Source organism: Cnephaeus nilssonii (genome assembly GCF_951640355.1).
Source record: "Cnephaeus nilssonii genome assembly, chromosome: 10".
Lineage (NCBI taxonomy): Eukaryota > Metazoa > Chordata > Mammalia > Chiroptera > Vespertilionidae > Cnephaeus > Cnephaeus nilssonii.
In genome coordinates, this window is record NC_137081.1 from 43742235 (window position 1) to 43759359 (window position 17125).

At 39.4% G+C, this 17125-nt stretch overlaps 1 protein-coding gene across 1 annotated transcript in view; it reads left to right on the top strand.

Moving 5' to 3' along the window:
* The window catches only part of CIRSR (corepressor of RBPJ and splicing regulator), a 35186-nt gene that overhangs the window by 7259 nt on the left and 10802 nt on the right, over positions 1–17125 (top strand). The window contains 4 exon segments of the mRNA XM_079781759.1: positions 596–612; positions 616–680; positions 1052–1100; positions 2743–2860. Coding sequence (XP_079637885.1) covers positions 596–612; positions 616–680; positions 1052–1100; positions 2743–2860 — 249 coding nt within the window.

The window sequence follows — 17125 nt, forward strand, 5'->3', positions numbered from 1 at the left end:
TTTAAGTCTTTGATATGTTTGCAACTAAAAGTTTGAGAACTGTTATGAAAGTTGCTCTTTATCTTTTTAAATGGCTACTATATAAATGCTGTAATCAATAGAATAAATACTAAAAATATTTGTCTATAATATAGTTATATTTCATGACTGGTCCTTTGGGGAGGAAAAAAATCTTAACATCAGCAGAAGTTCGTTTATTCTTTTATAATTTATGTATATATCTTTAGTCCTTCTTACTGAATGTACTTGTAAATAGAAAGCATAATATTCACTGTCAATGAAAAACATTAAAGTTTAAATATTGAGATTACATGCCTATTAAATATGATCTCTTACTTAATATTGTTTTTTATCCTTTAGTGATTTGAATTTTATCTTGTGAAAGAAGAAAAATGTCAAACCAATAAATCCTTACATGTTACAATTAAATATATCATAGTATAGTATATGATAGACTTTTATGAAGTTTTTAACTTGATCTACCTTTTCCCCCCATATTTTTGATATGCAATCAAGAAAATAAAGAGGTAAAGTACTATTTACTATGCTTGAATTTACTTGCAGTAGATTATAATTTTATGAAAAATTGAAAGACTTTTTAATGAATGTTTTTAGAAAGAAGAAACAGAAGGAGAGACTGAATACAAATTTGAATGGCAGAAAGGAGCGCCACGAGAAAAGTAAGAACTAGTTTTCTTTTAAGATAAAATAGATATCATTAAATTTATCTGATATCCCATCTTGTGTGCTTTTTTTCATTCACTAAAGGCATCTAATATGAAAAAGTATTTTCAGTGATTTGTCTTATACAATTAATTTGCCTGATTATAGTCTTTAGTTTTATTTTGTTTTACTTTTTCTTTTTCTTTTTAAATTAGACTGGACTCTTAAAAACTAAGTGGCGTTTGGAAATACTAAATAGATTTGATAGTTCTATATAAAATATATTACATTTTGTAGTATATTTAGAACTATAAAACTTTTTCAGAATAACTGCTGTTGATTAAATTATTCTTAATATTGTTTTTGCACATTTTTCTCTACTTAATAGATATGCCAAAGATGACATGAACATCCGAGATCAGCCCTTTGGTATTCAGGCAAGTGACATATATTTCACTCTGTAAGAATAATTTTTATTTAATAAATACTTCATGTTGTGGTCCAAAAGGTATTTAAGCTGAAAAGGAGCTCTATGGTTTCCATTTGTATCAGAAAATAGAAGGTCTAGAGGAGAAAACATTAAATGTAATAGATTGATGAAAGATAGAAATCAAAGTTTTATAGTGAGGCTTATAATGACAATGGTTTCTGCAGTTTTCAAGGAATTTGGAGAATTAGCTCAAAATTTGAGAATTTAAAATTAAGCCATGACATAATTATTTTTTGGAATTTTACCATTCTTTTAGGATGACATTGTTTTATTGCCATGAAATAAGAGTCAAAAAGAAAAAGAATTTAGCTTAGTTTTTAGGCAGAATTTATAGTAAAAGATTTTAGTATGTATATTAAACTAGAGGCCTGGTGCACGAAATTTGTGCACTCGGGGGGTCCCTCAGCCCGGCCTGTGCCCTCGCGCAGTCCAGGAGCCCTTGGGGGATGTTTGACTGACGGCTTAAGCCCACTCCCTGCAGGGAGCCGGCCTAAGCTAGCAATCAGACATCCTTAGCGCTGCCCTGGAGGCGGGAGAGGCTCCAGCCACCGCCGCTGTGCTCGCCAGCCATGAGCGGCTTCTGACTGAGCAGCACTCCCCCTGTGGGGACACACTGACCACCAGGGGGCAACTCCTGCGTTGATCGTCTGCCCCCTGGTGGTCAGTGCGCATCATAGCAACCAATCGTTCTGCCATTTGGTCGATTTGCATATTAGCCTTTTATATAGGACTAGAGGCCCGGTGCACGAAATTCGTGCACGGGGGTGTGTGTCCCTAAGCCCAGCCTGCACCCTCTCCAATCTGGGACCCCTCAAGGGATGTCTGACTGCCCGTTTAGGCCCGATCCTACTTCAGCCCAGCCTGTGCCCTCTTGCAGTCCCGGAGCCTGTGGGGGATGTTTGACTGACGGCTTAAGCCCACTCCCTGCAGGGAGCCAGCCTAAGCTAGCAGTCAGACATCCTTAGCGCTGCCCCTACCGGGATCGGGCCTAAACGGGCAGTCGGACATCCCTCTCACAATTCAGGACTGCTGGCTCCCAACTGCTCGCCTGCCTGCCTTCCTGATTGCCCCTAACCGCTTCTGCCTGCCAGCCTGATCACCCCCTAACCACTCTCCTGCCAGCCTGATTGATGCCTAATTACTTCCCTTCCAGCCTGTTTGCCCCTAACTGCCCTCCCCTGCAGGCCTGGTCACCCCTAACTGCCCTCCTCTGCAGGCTTGATCACCCCCAACTGCCCTCCCTTGCAGGCCAAGTGCCTCCCAACTGCCCTCCCCTGCTGGCCTGATCGCCTACAACTGTCCTCCCTTGCAGGCCTGGTCCCTCCCAACTACCCTCCCCTGCTGGCCATCTTGTGGTGGCCATCTTGTGTCCACATGGGGGCAGCCATCTTGTGTGTTGGAGTGATGGTCAATTTGCATATTACTCTTTTATTAGATAGGATTATAAAATATAGTTATGAAGTCTCTTTCTCTGAAAATCTTTTTAAAATTAGAATAATTTAATTTAAAATCTACCAAGGAGTAGGGAGCTAAATGTTGGTTAGATTCTTAATATTTTAATAACCAAAATAATGTTCACTATTTCTCAGGTTCGAAATGTGAGGTGCATTAAATGTCACAAATGGGGTCATGTCAACACAGATCGAGAATGTCCTTTGTTTGGTCTTTCTGGAATCAATGCAAGTTCAGTTCCAACTGATGGCTCAGGTAAGCACTAGGCATGATTTATTTGTTTGTTTTAGAATGTATACCAAGGACAAATAAGAAAAGATAAAATAACATTTTATCTTTGGATTGGGTTGGGTTGGGTTGGGCTTTTTGGACTAAGGCACAATCCCAAAATATGATGGGAAACTCTGATCATGTGTTCTGAATTTGAAAGGCAGTATATTAGAATTAAATTTAATGTTCCTAGCCAAGGGCCCCTGTGAAAGACATTAAACATAGTTTACCAGGTTAGTAACTTAAATATAGCAGGAAGAAATGGTTATTTCTATATTTATGTCCTCCTGAATTATAAAAGTAGATTGGTCTAGAATCCTCAGCAGTCACCTCTTAGTTCAGAGATAAAATCAAAACTGAGTTTAGCTCTAGCCAGTTTGGCTCAGTGGATAGAGCATCAGCCTGCGGGCTGAAGGGTCCCAGGTTCAATTCTGGTCAAGGGCACATGTCCAGGTTGCAGACTCAATACCCAATGTGGGGCATGCAGGAAGCAGTCAATCAATGATTCTCTCTCATCATTGATGTTTCTATCTTTCTCCCTCTCCCGCTCTGAAATCAATAAAAATATATTTAAAAACAAACAAAAAAACTGTTAACTATGTTAAAATTAGTTTTTACTTAAAAATTTTATTTGCCTTTCTGTATATTGTTGTCTACTTAAGAAAGATTAGTCTAAGTTGTTTTGTGTTATTTGGATTTCTTTTATAAAAGGATATTAAAACAGGAGTTTTAACTTAAATTTATCAGTGCCTTGTTAGGATATTATAAAGAAAGCCACACTAATCCAACCATAACTCATAATAAATTATAATAGAAATTAACTTGCTTAACCCTATGACATTACATAAGTCATTTCACTTTTATGAGTTTCAACTCTTCATTTTAAAGTAAGGATTTGATAGTATCCTTACTCAAGAAGTATTCAGCATTTTTTTTAAAAAGATACCTTATATGAAACCCAGTATATAGAACAGATAAAGGCAGAGTGGTTCTATTGAAGCAAATGCTCTGGGCATGAAGCCCCGTCCTCAGCTCATCTAGGCCTCTGATGCACCTCTTTATACTCCCTGTGGCTTCCACTGTCACCTCAGAGATCAGGGTTCACCCTCAATCAGCATATGACCTTCAGCCTCTGTTCTATAGCTAGAGATCCTGCTTCCTTCCAGCAAGCCAAATGCAGGCTTTAGGATTCAAGATGCCAGTTCTCGTATTGGGAGTTTAGAAATGTGACCCAGTATGAAGTTTGATGCTATTTCTTTAATGGTGTTATGGATGTCAGATGGGTAAAGGAAGTACACAGATATAATATTATAATTGAGGGTTTTTTAAAATCCTTATTATTCTACAAAAGATAGAAGCCACATTTTAAGTAAAGGAAAACTATTTGCTCAGTGGTGAGAGAATGCTGATACAGACCTTGATCTGAGAACCTCTGACAAAAAGAATATACCACGGATGCCACAATGCAGGTATCTTAAAGCCCACATACTGATGCTCCTTGCTCCCCTGCCTCCACACACCCATTTGGTGAAAGAAGGGTGAGAGATCTCAAAAGAAATAAAGCCCTGCCATAGCTGGTTTGAAGGGTTGAGGGGTCAGTTCCAGTCAAGGTCACGCACCTCATTTGCAGGCTCAGTCAGGGAGCATGTGGAGGACAACCAATCATTCTGTCTCTCTCACATTGATGTTTCTCTCTCCCTATCTCTCCCCCTCCCTCCCACTCTCTTTAAAAAAAAAAAAAATGAAATCAATTGAAAAGATATTCTCTGTTGAGGATTAACAAAAAAAGAAAAAGAAATAAAGCCCCAAAGAAATATGGGGGTGGAGTAGGTCATATATTAAGAACCCATTGGCTCACATATTTCTGACCACTAATTTTAGTCAAAGGGACCTGCTGTTATATATAAAAGGTATATTCTGTTTTCTGGAAGGGGTTGCATCTTTCTCATCTTTTCCTTCACTCCAACCTTGTGGTGCCCTTACAATTGCATGTTTCCTGTGTCGGATAGGGGTGGTCAGTGATAGTAGCTGTCTTTGTTCCTTGGCCTCATCTTTGATCCTGCTTCTGAGAGAATGAGTAGGATAGACTCCAGACTTAGCCCTTTGTTTAGTAATCGATTAGACCTGCTTTCTCTTGAGTCTATATTAGAAAGTCTGTTAACCACAAACAAAAGAACTTGTGCTATTTAATTATCCTATTTTTAAGAGTATTGAAAACAGTGAATTCAGATATAATGAAGCTAGATTGGCTCTTCTTCAGCCATGAATTTATGCTTATTAACTTTACAATAACTCAATCATTCATTTTATGCAATCAAAGTTTTTGGACCCCACTTGTGGGGTTTTACTGTAGAACTATTCTTCAATCAAATGAACTTTCTCAAAATAAAGTGAATGAAGTAGAAAATGCTCAAGTTTTTTGCTCCTGTCAAGTTTTAACACATGTAACCACCCTTGAATGAAAAGTATTACCTTTATTGAAATACTAATATTAATGTACTAGTATTAATATCCCTAATATATAAAATGTTCCTTCAAGTCAAAAGATGAACAAACTCAAAGGACATAAATATTGATGGTTTACAAAAGGAGGGGTTCAAATAGCCATTAAAGCTATATGACAACATTTTCAACAGTATTAATAACCAAATAAATGGCCCTAGCTGGTTTTGCTCAGTGGCTAGAGCGTTGGCCCACAGACTGAAGGATCCTGGATTTGATTCTGGTCAAGGATGCGTACCTCAGTTGCAGGCTCCATCTCCAGCCCTGATGCTGTGTGTGTGCAGGAGGCAACCAATCAATGTGTCTCTTTCACATCGATGTTTCTTTCTCTGTCTCTCCCCCTCCCTTGCACTCTCTAAAAATCAATGGGGAAAACAATATCCTCGGGTGAGGATTAACAAAAAAAATAATAATAACCAAAGAAATTAAAATAAAGTAATATTATCTTTTTGCCCATCAAATTTGGTAAAAACTTAAAAGAACTTTACACCCAGTGTTGGAGCAAGTGTGGTAAAATTAACATTTCAATCCACTATTGATAAATTGGAGCAGCCTTTCTGGATATTAAGTATTTATAAGTTCTATGGTAAAATTAAATTGGATACTGTGATAAGAACTGAATGGGGAGTAACTTTGGATTAAGTGGTGAGGAAGGGCTCCTCTGAGGAAGTGATGTTAAATTACGATCTCTAAGTGACAGGAAAGATGCAGCTATGCAAGATCTGACAGAAGAGCATTTGGCATCTTAGGCAGAAGGAACAGCCTTCCACACAGAGGGACCCATGAGTTCAGAGAGGCAGTGTACTAATCGGTGAAGAGCACAGGCTATGGAGCGATGGGGCTAGTAAATGCCTGATTTGGATCCTCTGCTCTGCTGCTTAGTAGCCATGTAACTTTAAGCAAACTGCTTAACCACTCTGTGGGATGTAAGTGTGAGAACAAATGTTGGTAAATATCTAAGAATATCTCAAAGCACTAAACTATGATAAAATTATGATAAAAATAAATCAGTAATTTTTACCATCTATGATACCACATAAGATGATATATCATATATTTCTGATGTACCATCAAGGTTGAGAGCCAACAGCTTCAGTTGTATGTAAGAACAATTGAAGATTTGAGAAATAGTGCCTTTGTTTGTTTATTTTTTAAAATTATGTTTACTAATATTACACAGTCATAAAGTTATCCTAAAAGAATAATTGTGGATATGTCCAAAGATTTTGTTATAAAGTATTATGTCCAATAGTAAGAGAGAGAACCTAAATACCTAATAAAAAGATATTAAGTGAATAATTGTGGGCTATTAATGGAATAGTATACTATGCAGCCATTAAAAATGTTATGAAGACTGCTTAATGATAATGGATATTGTTTATAACATTTGGTCAAAGAAAAAAGCAGGTCATAAAACAAAGTACAGGCTGTTCTCAGGTTACGTCAGACTCGACGTACATCATTTCGTGGTTACATCGCCATCTCCCATTTACAGTATTTATAAAAAAAAAGTTCCGTCATTTCGACGTATGTACATAATGTATGTGCTTTATGTTTTTTATTATTTATTTGCCACAAGTAAAGGTCAGGAATTGTTACCTTTCTTTTAATTTTTTTTACTGTTTCACTTCATTACTGCTGTGTATGTGCTCCATGTGAGTGACATAGGTGCTTATGTAGGTGGGTTCCGACTTACGGCGAAAATCGCGTTATGTCGCACCGTAGGAACGGATCTCCGACGTAACCAGAGGACTGCCTGTAGTGCCCTAGCCCAGTGGTCGGCAAACTCATTAGTCAACAGAGCGGCAAACCGCGGCTCATAAGCCGCATGTGGCTCACGAGCCGCAGTTTGCCGACCACTGCCTTAGCCAGTTTGGCTCAGTGGATAGAGTGTTTGCCTGTGGACCGAAGGGTCCCGGGTTCGATTCCAGTCAAGGGCATGTACCTTGGTTTCAGGCTCCTCCCCAGCTTGGGGCACGTGCTGGAGGCAACCAATTGATGTGTTTCTCTCACATGAATGTTTCTGTCTTTCCCTCTCTCTTCCATTCTCCCTAAAAAAAAAAAAAATCAATGGAAATATATCCTTGGGTGAGGATTAGCCAAAAAAAAACTAAGTAGTTATTGGATTCCATTCATGTTTCTTTTTAAATCTTTAGGTAAGCATATAAACAGATACTTTTAGAAAAATGCACAGATACTTTTAGAAAAATGCCTGGAAGGAGATTGCCCAAAATGTTAACAGTGATTTTACGTTTATAATTTTTAAGTGACTATTGTTTTAGAAGAATTAAAAATTATACATAGAAGTAAATTATTTAAAATTGTATTGTTCAGTTAATACCTTTAAAATTTGACCTGAATTTAGCAGGACCACTTAACTAACACTAATAGAAACTCTTAAAGGTTTCTCAAAAACAAAATCGAAACTGTATCAAATAGGAAAGCAAAGAATAATGATATTGTATTCTGAATTTGAATGCAATGAAAAACAAACTGCCCAATTTCCTAATCCACTTGCTGATTCAAGCTAAAAAACCTTTTCATTTAAAAAAATCACCTATTGAATAATGTCTCACCAGTGAATAGAGATTATTTTTGCAATAAGGCAATTTCAGTGGATGTGGTTATCCTGGGATAATCACACCCCTGGGGTATGTAGCCTTGTGCCTGTAATCTCCCAGGAGTGTAATTATTTCATGATAGCTGTACCCCCCAGTGTTGCATTATTTCTATTATGAAATTCTTAGTTTAGTATATAAAGTAACTTACTTTGATCACTGGAAACTGCAAGGTGCTGTTAGACTGTTCCAGCTGTGAGGTTTACAGAGACCAGCTATAAGATTTACTTCTCCTTTACAAAGTTAAATTAGGTAATCAAAATGCTTCTTTTGGCTAAGCTGGTTTACAATATCTTTTCTACTGATAAGATCATCTTAACTTTATAAGTTTTCATCCTTTCTAGATAGTACTTCCAAATTATATGTAAAACTTGCAGGCTTCAGTGGAGGCTGAATTTTTATGAAATATTTTTATATTACAATATAATTAAATGGCCTGCCCACTGGCTTTTATTTATACTCTATGGCCCTTATTCTTATCATAGATTGTTACCATTTGTCTCTCATGTTTATAACGTATATTGAAATTAAACATTTTTTAATCTGCAATGGGATTTTCAACAAAGCAAGTGGGGTTTTGAGGGGAGAGGAGCATGTGTAATAAATTTTAATGGTTTTTTTTTATTATTATTGTTATTTATTGATTTCAGACTGAGGAAGGAGAGGGAGAGAGAGATAGAAACATCAATGATGAGAGAGAATCAGTGATTGGCTGCCTCCTACATGCTCTCTACTGGGGATTGACCTCACAACCCAGGCAATAAGAAAAATAAACTTACTGATTTTGAAAGAGAGCAAGAGAAACATCAATCTGCTGCCTCCTGTACATGCCCCGATCAGGGATCGAACCAGCAACTTGAGTATATGCCCTGACTAGGAATACAACCCTCCACCTTTCAGTGTATGAGATGCTGCTCCAACCAACTGAATCACACCAGCCAGGCCTGGGTCTCACTCTTTTAGTGAGCCTGTGCCCCTGGGTTGTAAACTTCACAAGTGCTCCTCAGTTTCCCCCCCCTCATTTCTCCGCTTTTTTTTCCCCATGTGTAGGTTAGGCTGTAATAAAATAGCTTTCTTTAAGGGTAAGCATTTGTTCAGGACAACACAATGCTCTGGGCATACTCAAAATGGTTCCTTTCCCTTCGCACTATTGGAAGAGAAGTATAAGGGGATTGTTCTTTGATGTTCATAATGAGAACCTGATGGACTCATGGAAATAAAACTCACAAAGGCCAACAATAGTCAGAAATCCTTTAAGTAATCCTACCATTTGCTGGCTCCATTGGTGATTTCTGGTTCTAGTAAACTGTGGTTCTCTGTCACCTGTCTCACCTATTTTGGGGATAGTAATTTGCCCTGTGACCTTAATTCTGTGATAGACTTAAGAAGATTTGTTGATTTTCAGTATTTTCAGCTTTTTTCTTATTGTGAGGATGGGAGAACTTTTCAAACTTTCTATATCTTGGACCGAAACCCAAAAGTTATAAAAGCAGCATAAAAGTGAATAAACATTAAGTCCAAATTTGTTAACATTAGTTTCACTTTGTACTAATTATTTGACTTGTGGTTTTTCACGCTCAAGTTACTTTATATGTAAAGTTACTTTGCTGTGTTTTGGTGTTTTTTTTTTTTAATTTAGCTATAATTTTAAAAATATTTGGAACTGTCTCAATATGGTAATATGGAGAACTTCGTATTCTTTTTAAAGTAAATTTGAAATTCCAAATGATGTCACCAGATATTCTTGACAGCATTCCTTTTTTTTTTTTTTTTTTTTGATCTTCACCTGAGGATTCTTTTTTTCTTTTTCTTTTCTTTTCTTTTTTTTTTTTTTAGAGAGAAAGGAAAGGGGGAGAGAGAGAGAAAGAACATCGATGTGAGAGAGAAACATCCATCAGTTGCTTCCCATTTCCCATGTGCACCTCGACCAGGGATAGAACCTGTAGCCTGAGTGTATGTCCTGACTGGGAATTGAACCCACCACCTTTTAGTGCACAGGACAACACTCTAACCAACTGAGCCGCCTGGCCACGGCAATTTTTCTTTTTCTTTATAATGCCTCAGTGTGAGATTCAGTAACTCCACAAATGGCCAAAGTGATCATAGGTGCTTAATGTTTCAAGTGTCTCTATCCAGTCTTGTTTACATCATAACTTTTAGTATGTTTAAACAGTATGAAAATGAATAAATAGCTTAAATTGAGCAAAGTATTATTTTACACTTGTTGCAAAGATTTGCTTGCATGTCAGTGTTCTTTTCCTTTTATAATTTTCCCTAACCCTTGATTTAATTTTTCTAGAATTTTACACTAAGCTATAGAACTGATAGAAATATTCTGCAATAGAGCTCCCACATGCTGCTCCTCTATCTTTTCATCAACCTTTCATGTTGAAGGCATTTTTGTTACTTGAGAACATGTTTGGGAAATTTAACAAAATAATTGTCTGATCATAAGCTTTGCTAGCAAGACACAAAGGAGCACGCTGGAGGGGTTTTCTGTAGAAAGAAAGATGGTAAACTCAGTTGCCCTCTGGCAAGTCCCCTGAATCTGTTAATGGATTTACCTTAGGCAACTTCTTGAAGAAGTTGAATCCTACCAGCAGAGCTACTAGAAAGGCCTGTATCTGATGATAGAATTTTTTAAAAATCCTCCAATGTCATTTTACTGTAGAAAAAGTATTTGTGTTATCAGAATCTCATTAAAGCTAAATTCCTAAAATAAGCAGATATGAAAATTAATAAAGGATTGACTTCACAGTAACAAAGCCAAGTTAAGCACCATTTCTGTCTTTTTTAACATGTAGTTAATCAGTCAGGAACCAAATTTTCTTTAATGTATGAAGAAGCTAATTAACTGAAAAGAAGTTTTGACCTATTAAAGAAATTATTCAAAAACCTTATTAAGTCATAGGGCTTTAAAGGTCAAAATTATGCTCTTTATTAGTACATTATATTTTGCCTATTTTATTTTAAGTGATTACCAATGGTTTAGTCATTTCGAACTATTTATAAGCACTATTATAATTCAGTGATTAAATTTGTTGTTAGAGTGGCTATGCCTTGAAATTCTATTGACATTAACAAATTAATTACAGTGCTGTTCTACCAGTAAATGACTGCTCTGTATTAAAGGCATATGTGGGACTAGTAGAGGCTATACCTCCCTCAATCTCAAAGGAGTATTCTGATTCTCAGATCACAGTCATAACTCTCTCTTTTTTTTTTTTTTTTAATTGATTTTTTACAGAGAGGAAGAGATAGGGATAGAGAGTTAGAAACATCGATCAGCTGCCTCTTGCACACCCCCCACTGGGGATGTGCCTGCAACCAAGGTACATGCCCTTGACCGGAATCGAACCTGGGACCCTTGAGTCCGCAGGCCGACGCTCTATCCACTGAGCCAAACCGGTTTCGGCAGTCATAACTCTCTTAAGTGACTTCTTATTAGCATCATTCCATCTACTCAAAGTCTGCCAGCTTCAAGTAAAGAAAATTAGCTAGTGATTACCTAGGAAAAGAAGAATGAATGAAATGTAGTCTACCTAGTAAATATTAATTCTATTCTAATCAAACTAATGAAGTTAACATAAACCTTCATCATGTTCATGTTGAAGAATGCACTACTTTTTACCTTTTCCTAAAACCTATGAAAGTTTGAAAATCAAATTCAGTTTCTAGTTCTTTCCTATAAGCTTTTTTGAAAGAGAGACTGTATCTTTGTATTCCCAGTGCCTTGCAGTCTACATGCTTAGTAAGTAATAGTTTAGTGAGTGACTGAATAAAAAAGCTTTGCTAGCTATTCTAAATATCACTATCATCCTTTCTAAATATCCTATATAATAAAAGCCTAATATGCTAAGTGTCTGGTCGTCGGTTCAACCAATCAAAGTGTAATATGCTAATGATATGCTAAGGCCACTCAACCGCTCATTATGATGTGCACTGACCACCAGGGAGGAGACGCTCTGACTGGTAGGTTAGCTTGCAGCTGGGGTCCAACTGATCGAGGCTGAGTGACATTGGCCGGACACGCCCTGGAGCCTTCCCACAAGCCCTCCCTGGCTGGCCAACTTCCCGTGTCCCTCCCCGGCCCCAATCTTGCATCGGTGGGGTCTCTCAGCCTGGCATGCACCCTCTCACAATCCAGAACCCCTCGGGGGATGTCGGAGAGCCGGTTTCAGCCCGATACCGCAGGCCAGGCCAAGGGACCCCACAGATGCACAAATTCGTGCACCTGGCCTCCTCTAGAATCTTATAACAAAAATTTATTTTATATATATATATATATATATATATATATATATATATGTGTGTGTGTGTGTGTGTGTGTGTGTGTGTGTTAATCCTTACCTGAGGATATTTTTCCTTTGATTTTTAGAGAGAGTGGGAGGGAGGAAGAGAGACAGACAGAAACCTCAATGTGAGAGAGACACATCGATTGGTTGTCTCCCGCATGCACCCCGACCGGGCCAGGGATCAAGCCTGCACCCGAGGTACATACCCTTAACTGGAATTGAACCCCCAACCCTTCTGTCTGTGAGCCAACACTCTATCCACTGATCCAAACCAGCTAGGGCTACAATTTATATTTTTCCTGTTCTTTCATATAAGCTAATTTTCCCCCAAAAGATTATAAGCTTATCACAGCCAAAGTGGCTCAGTTGGTTGAGTGTTGTCCCATGGACCAAGGTAGCTGGTTAGATTCCTGGTCAGGGCACATACCCAGGTTTCGGGCTCGATTCCCAGTAGGGGGTATGCAGGAAGTAGCCGATTGATGTTGATATTGCTCTCTCATTGATGTTTCTCTCTCTCTCTAAAAATCAATAAAAACATTTTTTAAAAATTCTTAAAACATAGTGCTAACTTCTAATACTTCATAGTCATCACAACATAAATTACTTTTTATTAAGTTTATTGGGGTGACATTGGTTGATAATATTATTTTAGTTTTAGGTGTAAATTCTATAATATATCATCTGTACTAGTATATTACATTGTGGGCTCACCACCCAAAGTCTAGTGTCCCTCTGTCACCATATGACAAATGATTTTTCTTGGTCCTTTAGGATTAGGAATTTACTTTATTATAGCTGGATGTATCATCACTAAAATGTTCACATTTAATTAAGTTGAAAATGTAAGTTTGAAGACATAACCAAATATGTCATGTGTCTTTAACTATATTGATTCTGTAAAGCAAGATTATTCTTAATACTAGTAAACAGTGTTTTCTGTCAGCATACAATAAGGGCAGTTTTATCTTTCCTTAGTTTTGTGTATTTTTCAGATGCATAGATTAAATGAAATGTTTCATTTTCCCTTTATATTGTATGTTTTAATAGAGATCAAATTAGCTGTCTTCAGTATGAACTTGGGATAAGGGCAATAAGAAATCCTATTGTTTCCAGCCTCCACTAAGATGAACTGGCAGTGTGTCAGGAAAATTCCCAGTATGGAATAGTGTTATTACAATTCAGTACAATTGGTTCTTGCATAACCTTTAGAAAATCATACATAAAACATTCTCATCTATATAAATAAAAATCACCCACACACTTTATTAATAGCTTTGTTCACTTTTCCCCTGGGACTTGTGCTACATGTTCCTACTGTGCCCCCCTTTTAGTCTTTTTAAAGAAAACTTTCTATAAGCTTTCTTAAAAGCAGAAAGGTTAGGTAATATTAGGAATTAAATATAAGTGTAAGGTAATTCTTGCTAATTCCCACTAGACACAGATCTCTTGCTTTATCATGTACTAGAACTAGTGCCTCTGAAGTGTCCTTTTTACATTTAGTTACAAGGAGTGGCTTTTTCACTAGATACAGTCAGTTTAACTTTAGAAAAGAAGGTGGTACTTTCATGGAAATGAGAATCATAATATATTTTATTTGTTATAATGTTGAGGGGGTTCTTTTAAAACACACATATTTTTAGGGATATACCGCTATTGCTATGACTATAGTAGGTACATGGTGAGAGCAGGAACACACCAGGTTGAAGTCTCAACCTGTTTTCCTTAGTCTAGTTCAGTGGTCGGCAAACTCATTAGTCAACAGAGCCAAATATCAACAGTACAACGATTGAAATTTCTTTTGAGAGCCGAAAACCGACTTCTGCGCATGGGCCACGAAGTTTCCATCGCACTGTACATTTCAATCGCAGATATTTTGTGGAAGAGCCACACTCAAGGGGCCAAAGAGCCGCATGTGGCTCGCGAGCCACAGTTTGCCGACCACTGGTCTAGTTCAAGAGCCAGAAATGTGTGTGTTTTCAGGTATCATTTCTTGAATTCATACTTCGTAAGACTTCATGTACTACCCCAAAATATGTGTTATAATGTACCAAAATAATCTATACTAATAAAAGCCTAGGTGGTCCTCGTGCCCTCACGCGCGATGTCGTCACAAGATGGCTGCCGCAAGATGGCTGCGTGCACAGCAGAGGTGGGGCCCAGTGAAGGAGGCAGGTCGCGGCAGGGGAGGGCAGTTGTGGGCGATTGGGCTGACAGGAGAGGGCAGTGTGGGTGATGGGGCCGGCAAGGGAGGGCAGTTGGGGGCGATCAAGCCAGCAGGGGAGGGCAGTTGGGGGCGATCAGGCTGGCAGGGGAGCAGTTAGGCGTCTATCAGGCCAGCAGGGGAGCGGTTATGGGACGATCAGGCTGGCAAGCAGAAGCGGTTAGGGGCAGGCAGGCAGGCAGGCAGGCGAGCAGTTGGGAGCCAGCAGTCCCGGATTGTGAGAGGGATGTTCGACTGCCGGTTTAGGCCTGATCCTGCGCAGATCGGGCCTAAATCGGCAGTCGGACATCCCCCGAGGGGTCTCAGATTGGAGAGGGTGCAGGCTGGGCTGAGGGACACCCCCCTCCAATGCACAAATTTCGTGCACTGGGCCTCTGAGCTACACTGATAAAGGAGAAATATGCAAATTGACCATATCTCCACGACACTCACCAGCCAATCAGGAGTGAGTATGCAAATTGACCCAACAAATATGTCGGGTCAATTTGCATACGCAGGCGTGGAGCGAAGACTGAAGGCTCCGGCCTGAGCAAAGACTGAAGACTGAAGACGACTGAAGACTAAAGAGGCTTGGCTTCTCTGCTGCGGCCAGAGTGAAGGCCTGGGTCCCGGGTGCCAGGGGAAAACCGGTGCCCGCAGCCAGGGGAAGGAAGGCCTATTGCACAAATCGTCGTGCATCCGGCCTCTAGTTTAATAATAAGTCTCTAGATCTAACTAAAAATGTATAGGAAATACAAGGGCTAGAAGAACATATTAAATTATGTCACTGTTCAGAATGTGTAAAATTCTACAGGACAGATGACTGAGTTTCTGCAATAAGTGAATAGTGGTAATGGAAGATAGGTTGCTAAATTTGTTTTAGATTAAAAGAGACTTAAGTTATGTATCAGTTTTACATCAGTAAAAAAAGAGGGAGACTTAAGAGATATATAAAACAAATGCAATGTGTGGACCTTGTTTGGATTCTAATCTGGACAAACAATTATAAACATACTTTTGAGACTACCAGGGAAATCTGAATATTGACTGGATATTAGATGGTGTCTTAAAACTGTATCAATAGGTGTAATAAAAGTATTGGGGTTTTATTTTTAAGAAATAGTTATTATTTGTTAGTGATTTATATATCTGAGATTTATTTAAAATACTCTATCAAAAAAGAAACAAAGAAACTTGGAGTTAATAGATAAAACAAGAGTGGCATAATGTTGATAATTGTTGAAGCTGTTTGATGAATACATAAGGTTTGTTACATTATTCTCTCTAGATTGGAAATTTTCCATAATACACACTCACACAATGAGAAGGGAAAAAGTTGTTTACCGCTGTAACAGTAAATAAAACTATACAGGGTGTTCCCAAAAAATGTATACACACTTTTTTCTGATAACTCAACTGATGTTTCTTTCTTTTCAGATTTAAACTATTGGAATTAATAATGATTCAAAGTGTGTATACATTTTTAGGACACCCTATATTTATTTTGAGAACTAGGGGCCCAGTGCACAAATTCGTGCACCTTGAATGGAACTGTGGGCTGCGAGGCTGCGATGGGCACAGGGGCAGGTCTCAGCCCATCCTCTGGGCCCCTGCCCGGCCCCTCCCACCACAGCTCCCAGTCCCCTGTCTGCCGGCAGCCCTGCTCCTGCCGCTGCCGCTTCCACGCACTGACAGTGCCGGCCCTGCTCACACCCGCTGATGGCGCAGAGTGATTGGGCCCAACACCAGCAGCGGGTGTGAGTGCGGCTGCTGCCCCTATCACTCCTCAGGAGCAGAGGGAGATTGGGGCCGGCAGCCACTGCTTGCACCTGCTGATGGCACCGAGCAATCGGGACTGGCGCTGGCCACCGGCAGCAGGTGCAAGAGGCGGCTGCCGGCCCCAGTCGCCACTCAGGAGCAGGGGGAGGTGGAGAAGCCCTGAAGGGCAATCGGGGCCGGCAACCTCCACTTGCACCCGCTGATGGTGCCGGCAGCAGGTGCGAGCGGTGGCTCAAGCACTGGCAGTGGTACGAGTGGGGTCAGCACTGGCAGCAGGTGTGAGCTCCCAGCGGGACCACAGCATGCGGGAGCAAAGAATTTTTAGTAACCACCAGAGGCTCACCCCAATGACAGGGACCGGCACCCCGCCTTGGTCTGGTGCCCCCATACACCTGCTCTACCATCCCACCACGGCCAATGCCTGCCATGTTATGCGCTCTGCTGCCTGCTGCTGACACCCACCATGTTCCATGCGCGCACCCCCTGGTGGTCAGCACATGTCATAGCGACTGGTGGTTCAGTTGTTCTGCCATTCACTCTATTTGCATATTAGGGTTTTATATATATAGATTTAGTTTCAGCAAAGAGTGCCATCCTGTAAATTAAATTAATGTTTTAAATTTGGGTGAAGGAGGAAAAAGCATTTCTAATACAGCCTTACCTAATGCACAACTCGGTGTCCTCTCTTCTCCCACTGAATACCATAAAATTGTAGGAAGTAATTCTGTATTTGAAAGGAATGATGAACTTTAAATGGAAGACACACCTGTCTTAGTGCTAGCAGTGAAACAGAGTGTCTTTGCCTTTAGCATTAGTGTTCCTTCCGCCTGTGCCATTTGTGGGAATAACCTGGGAT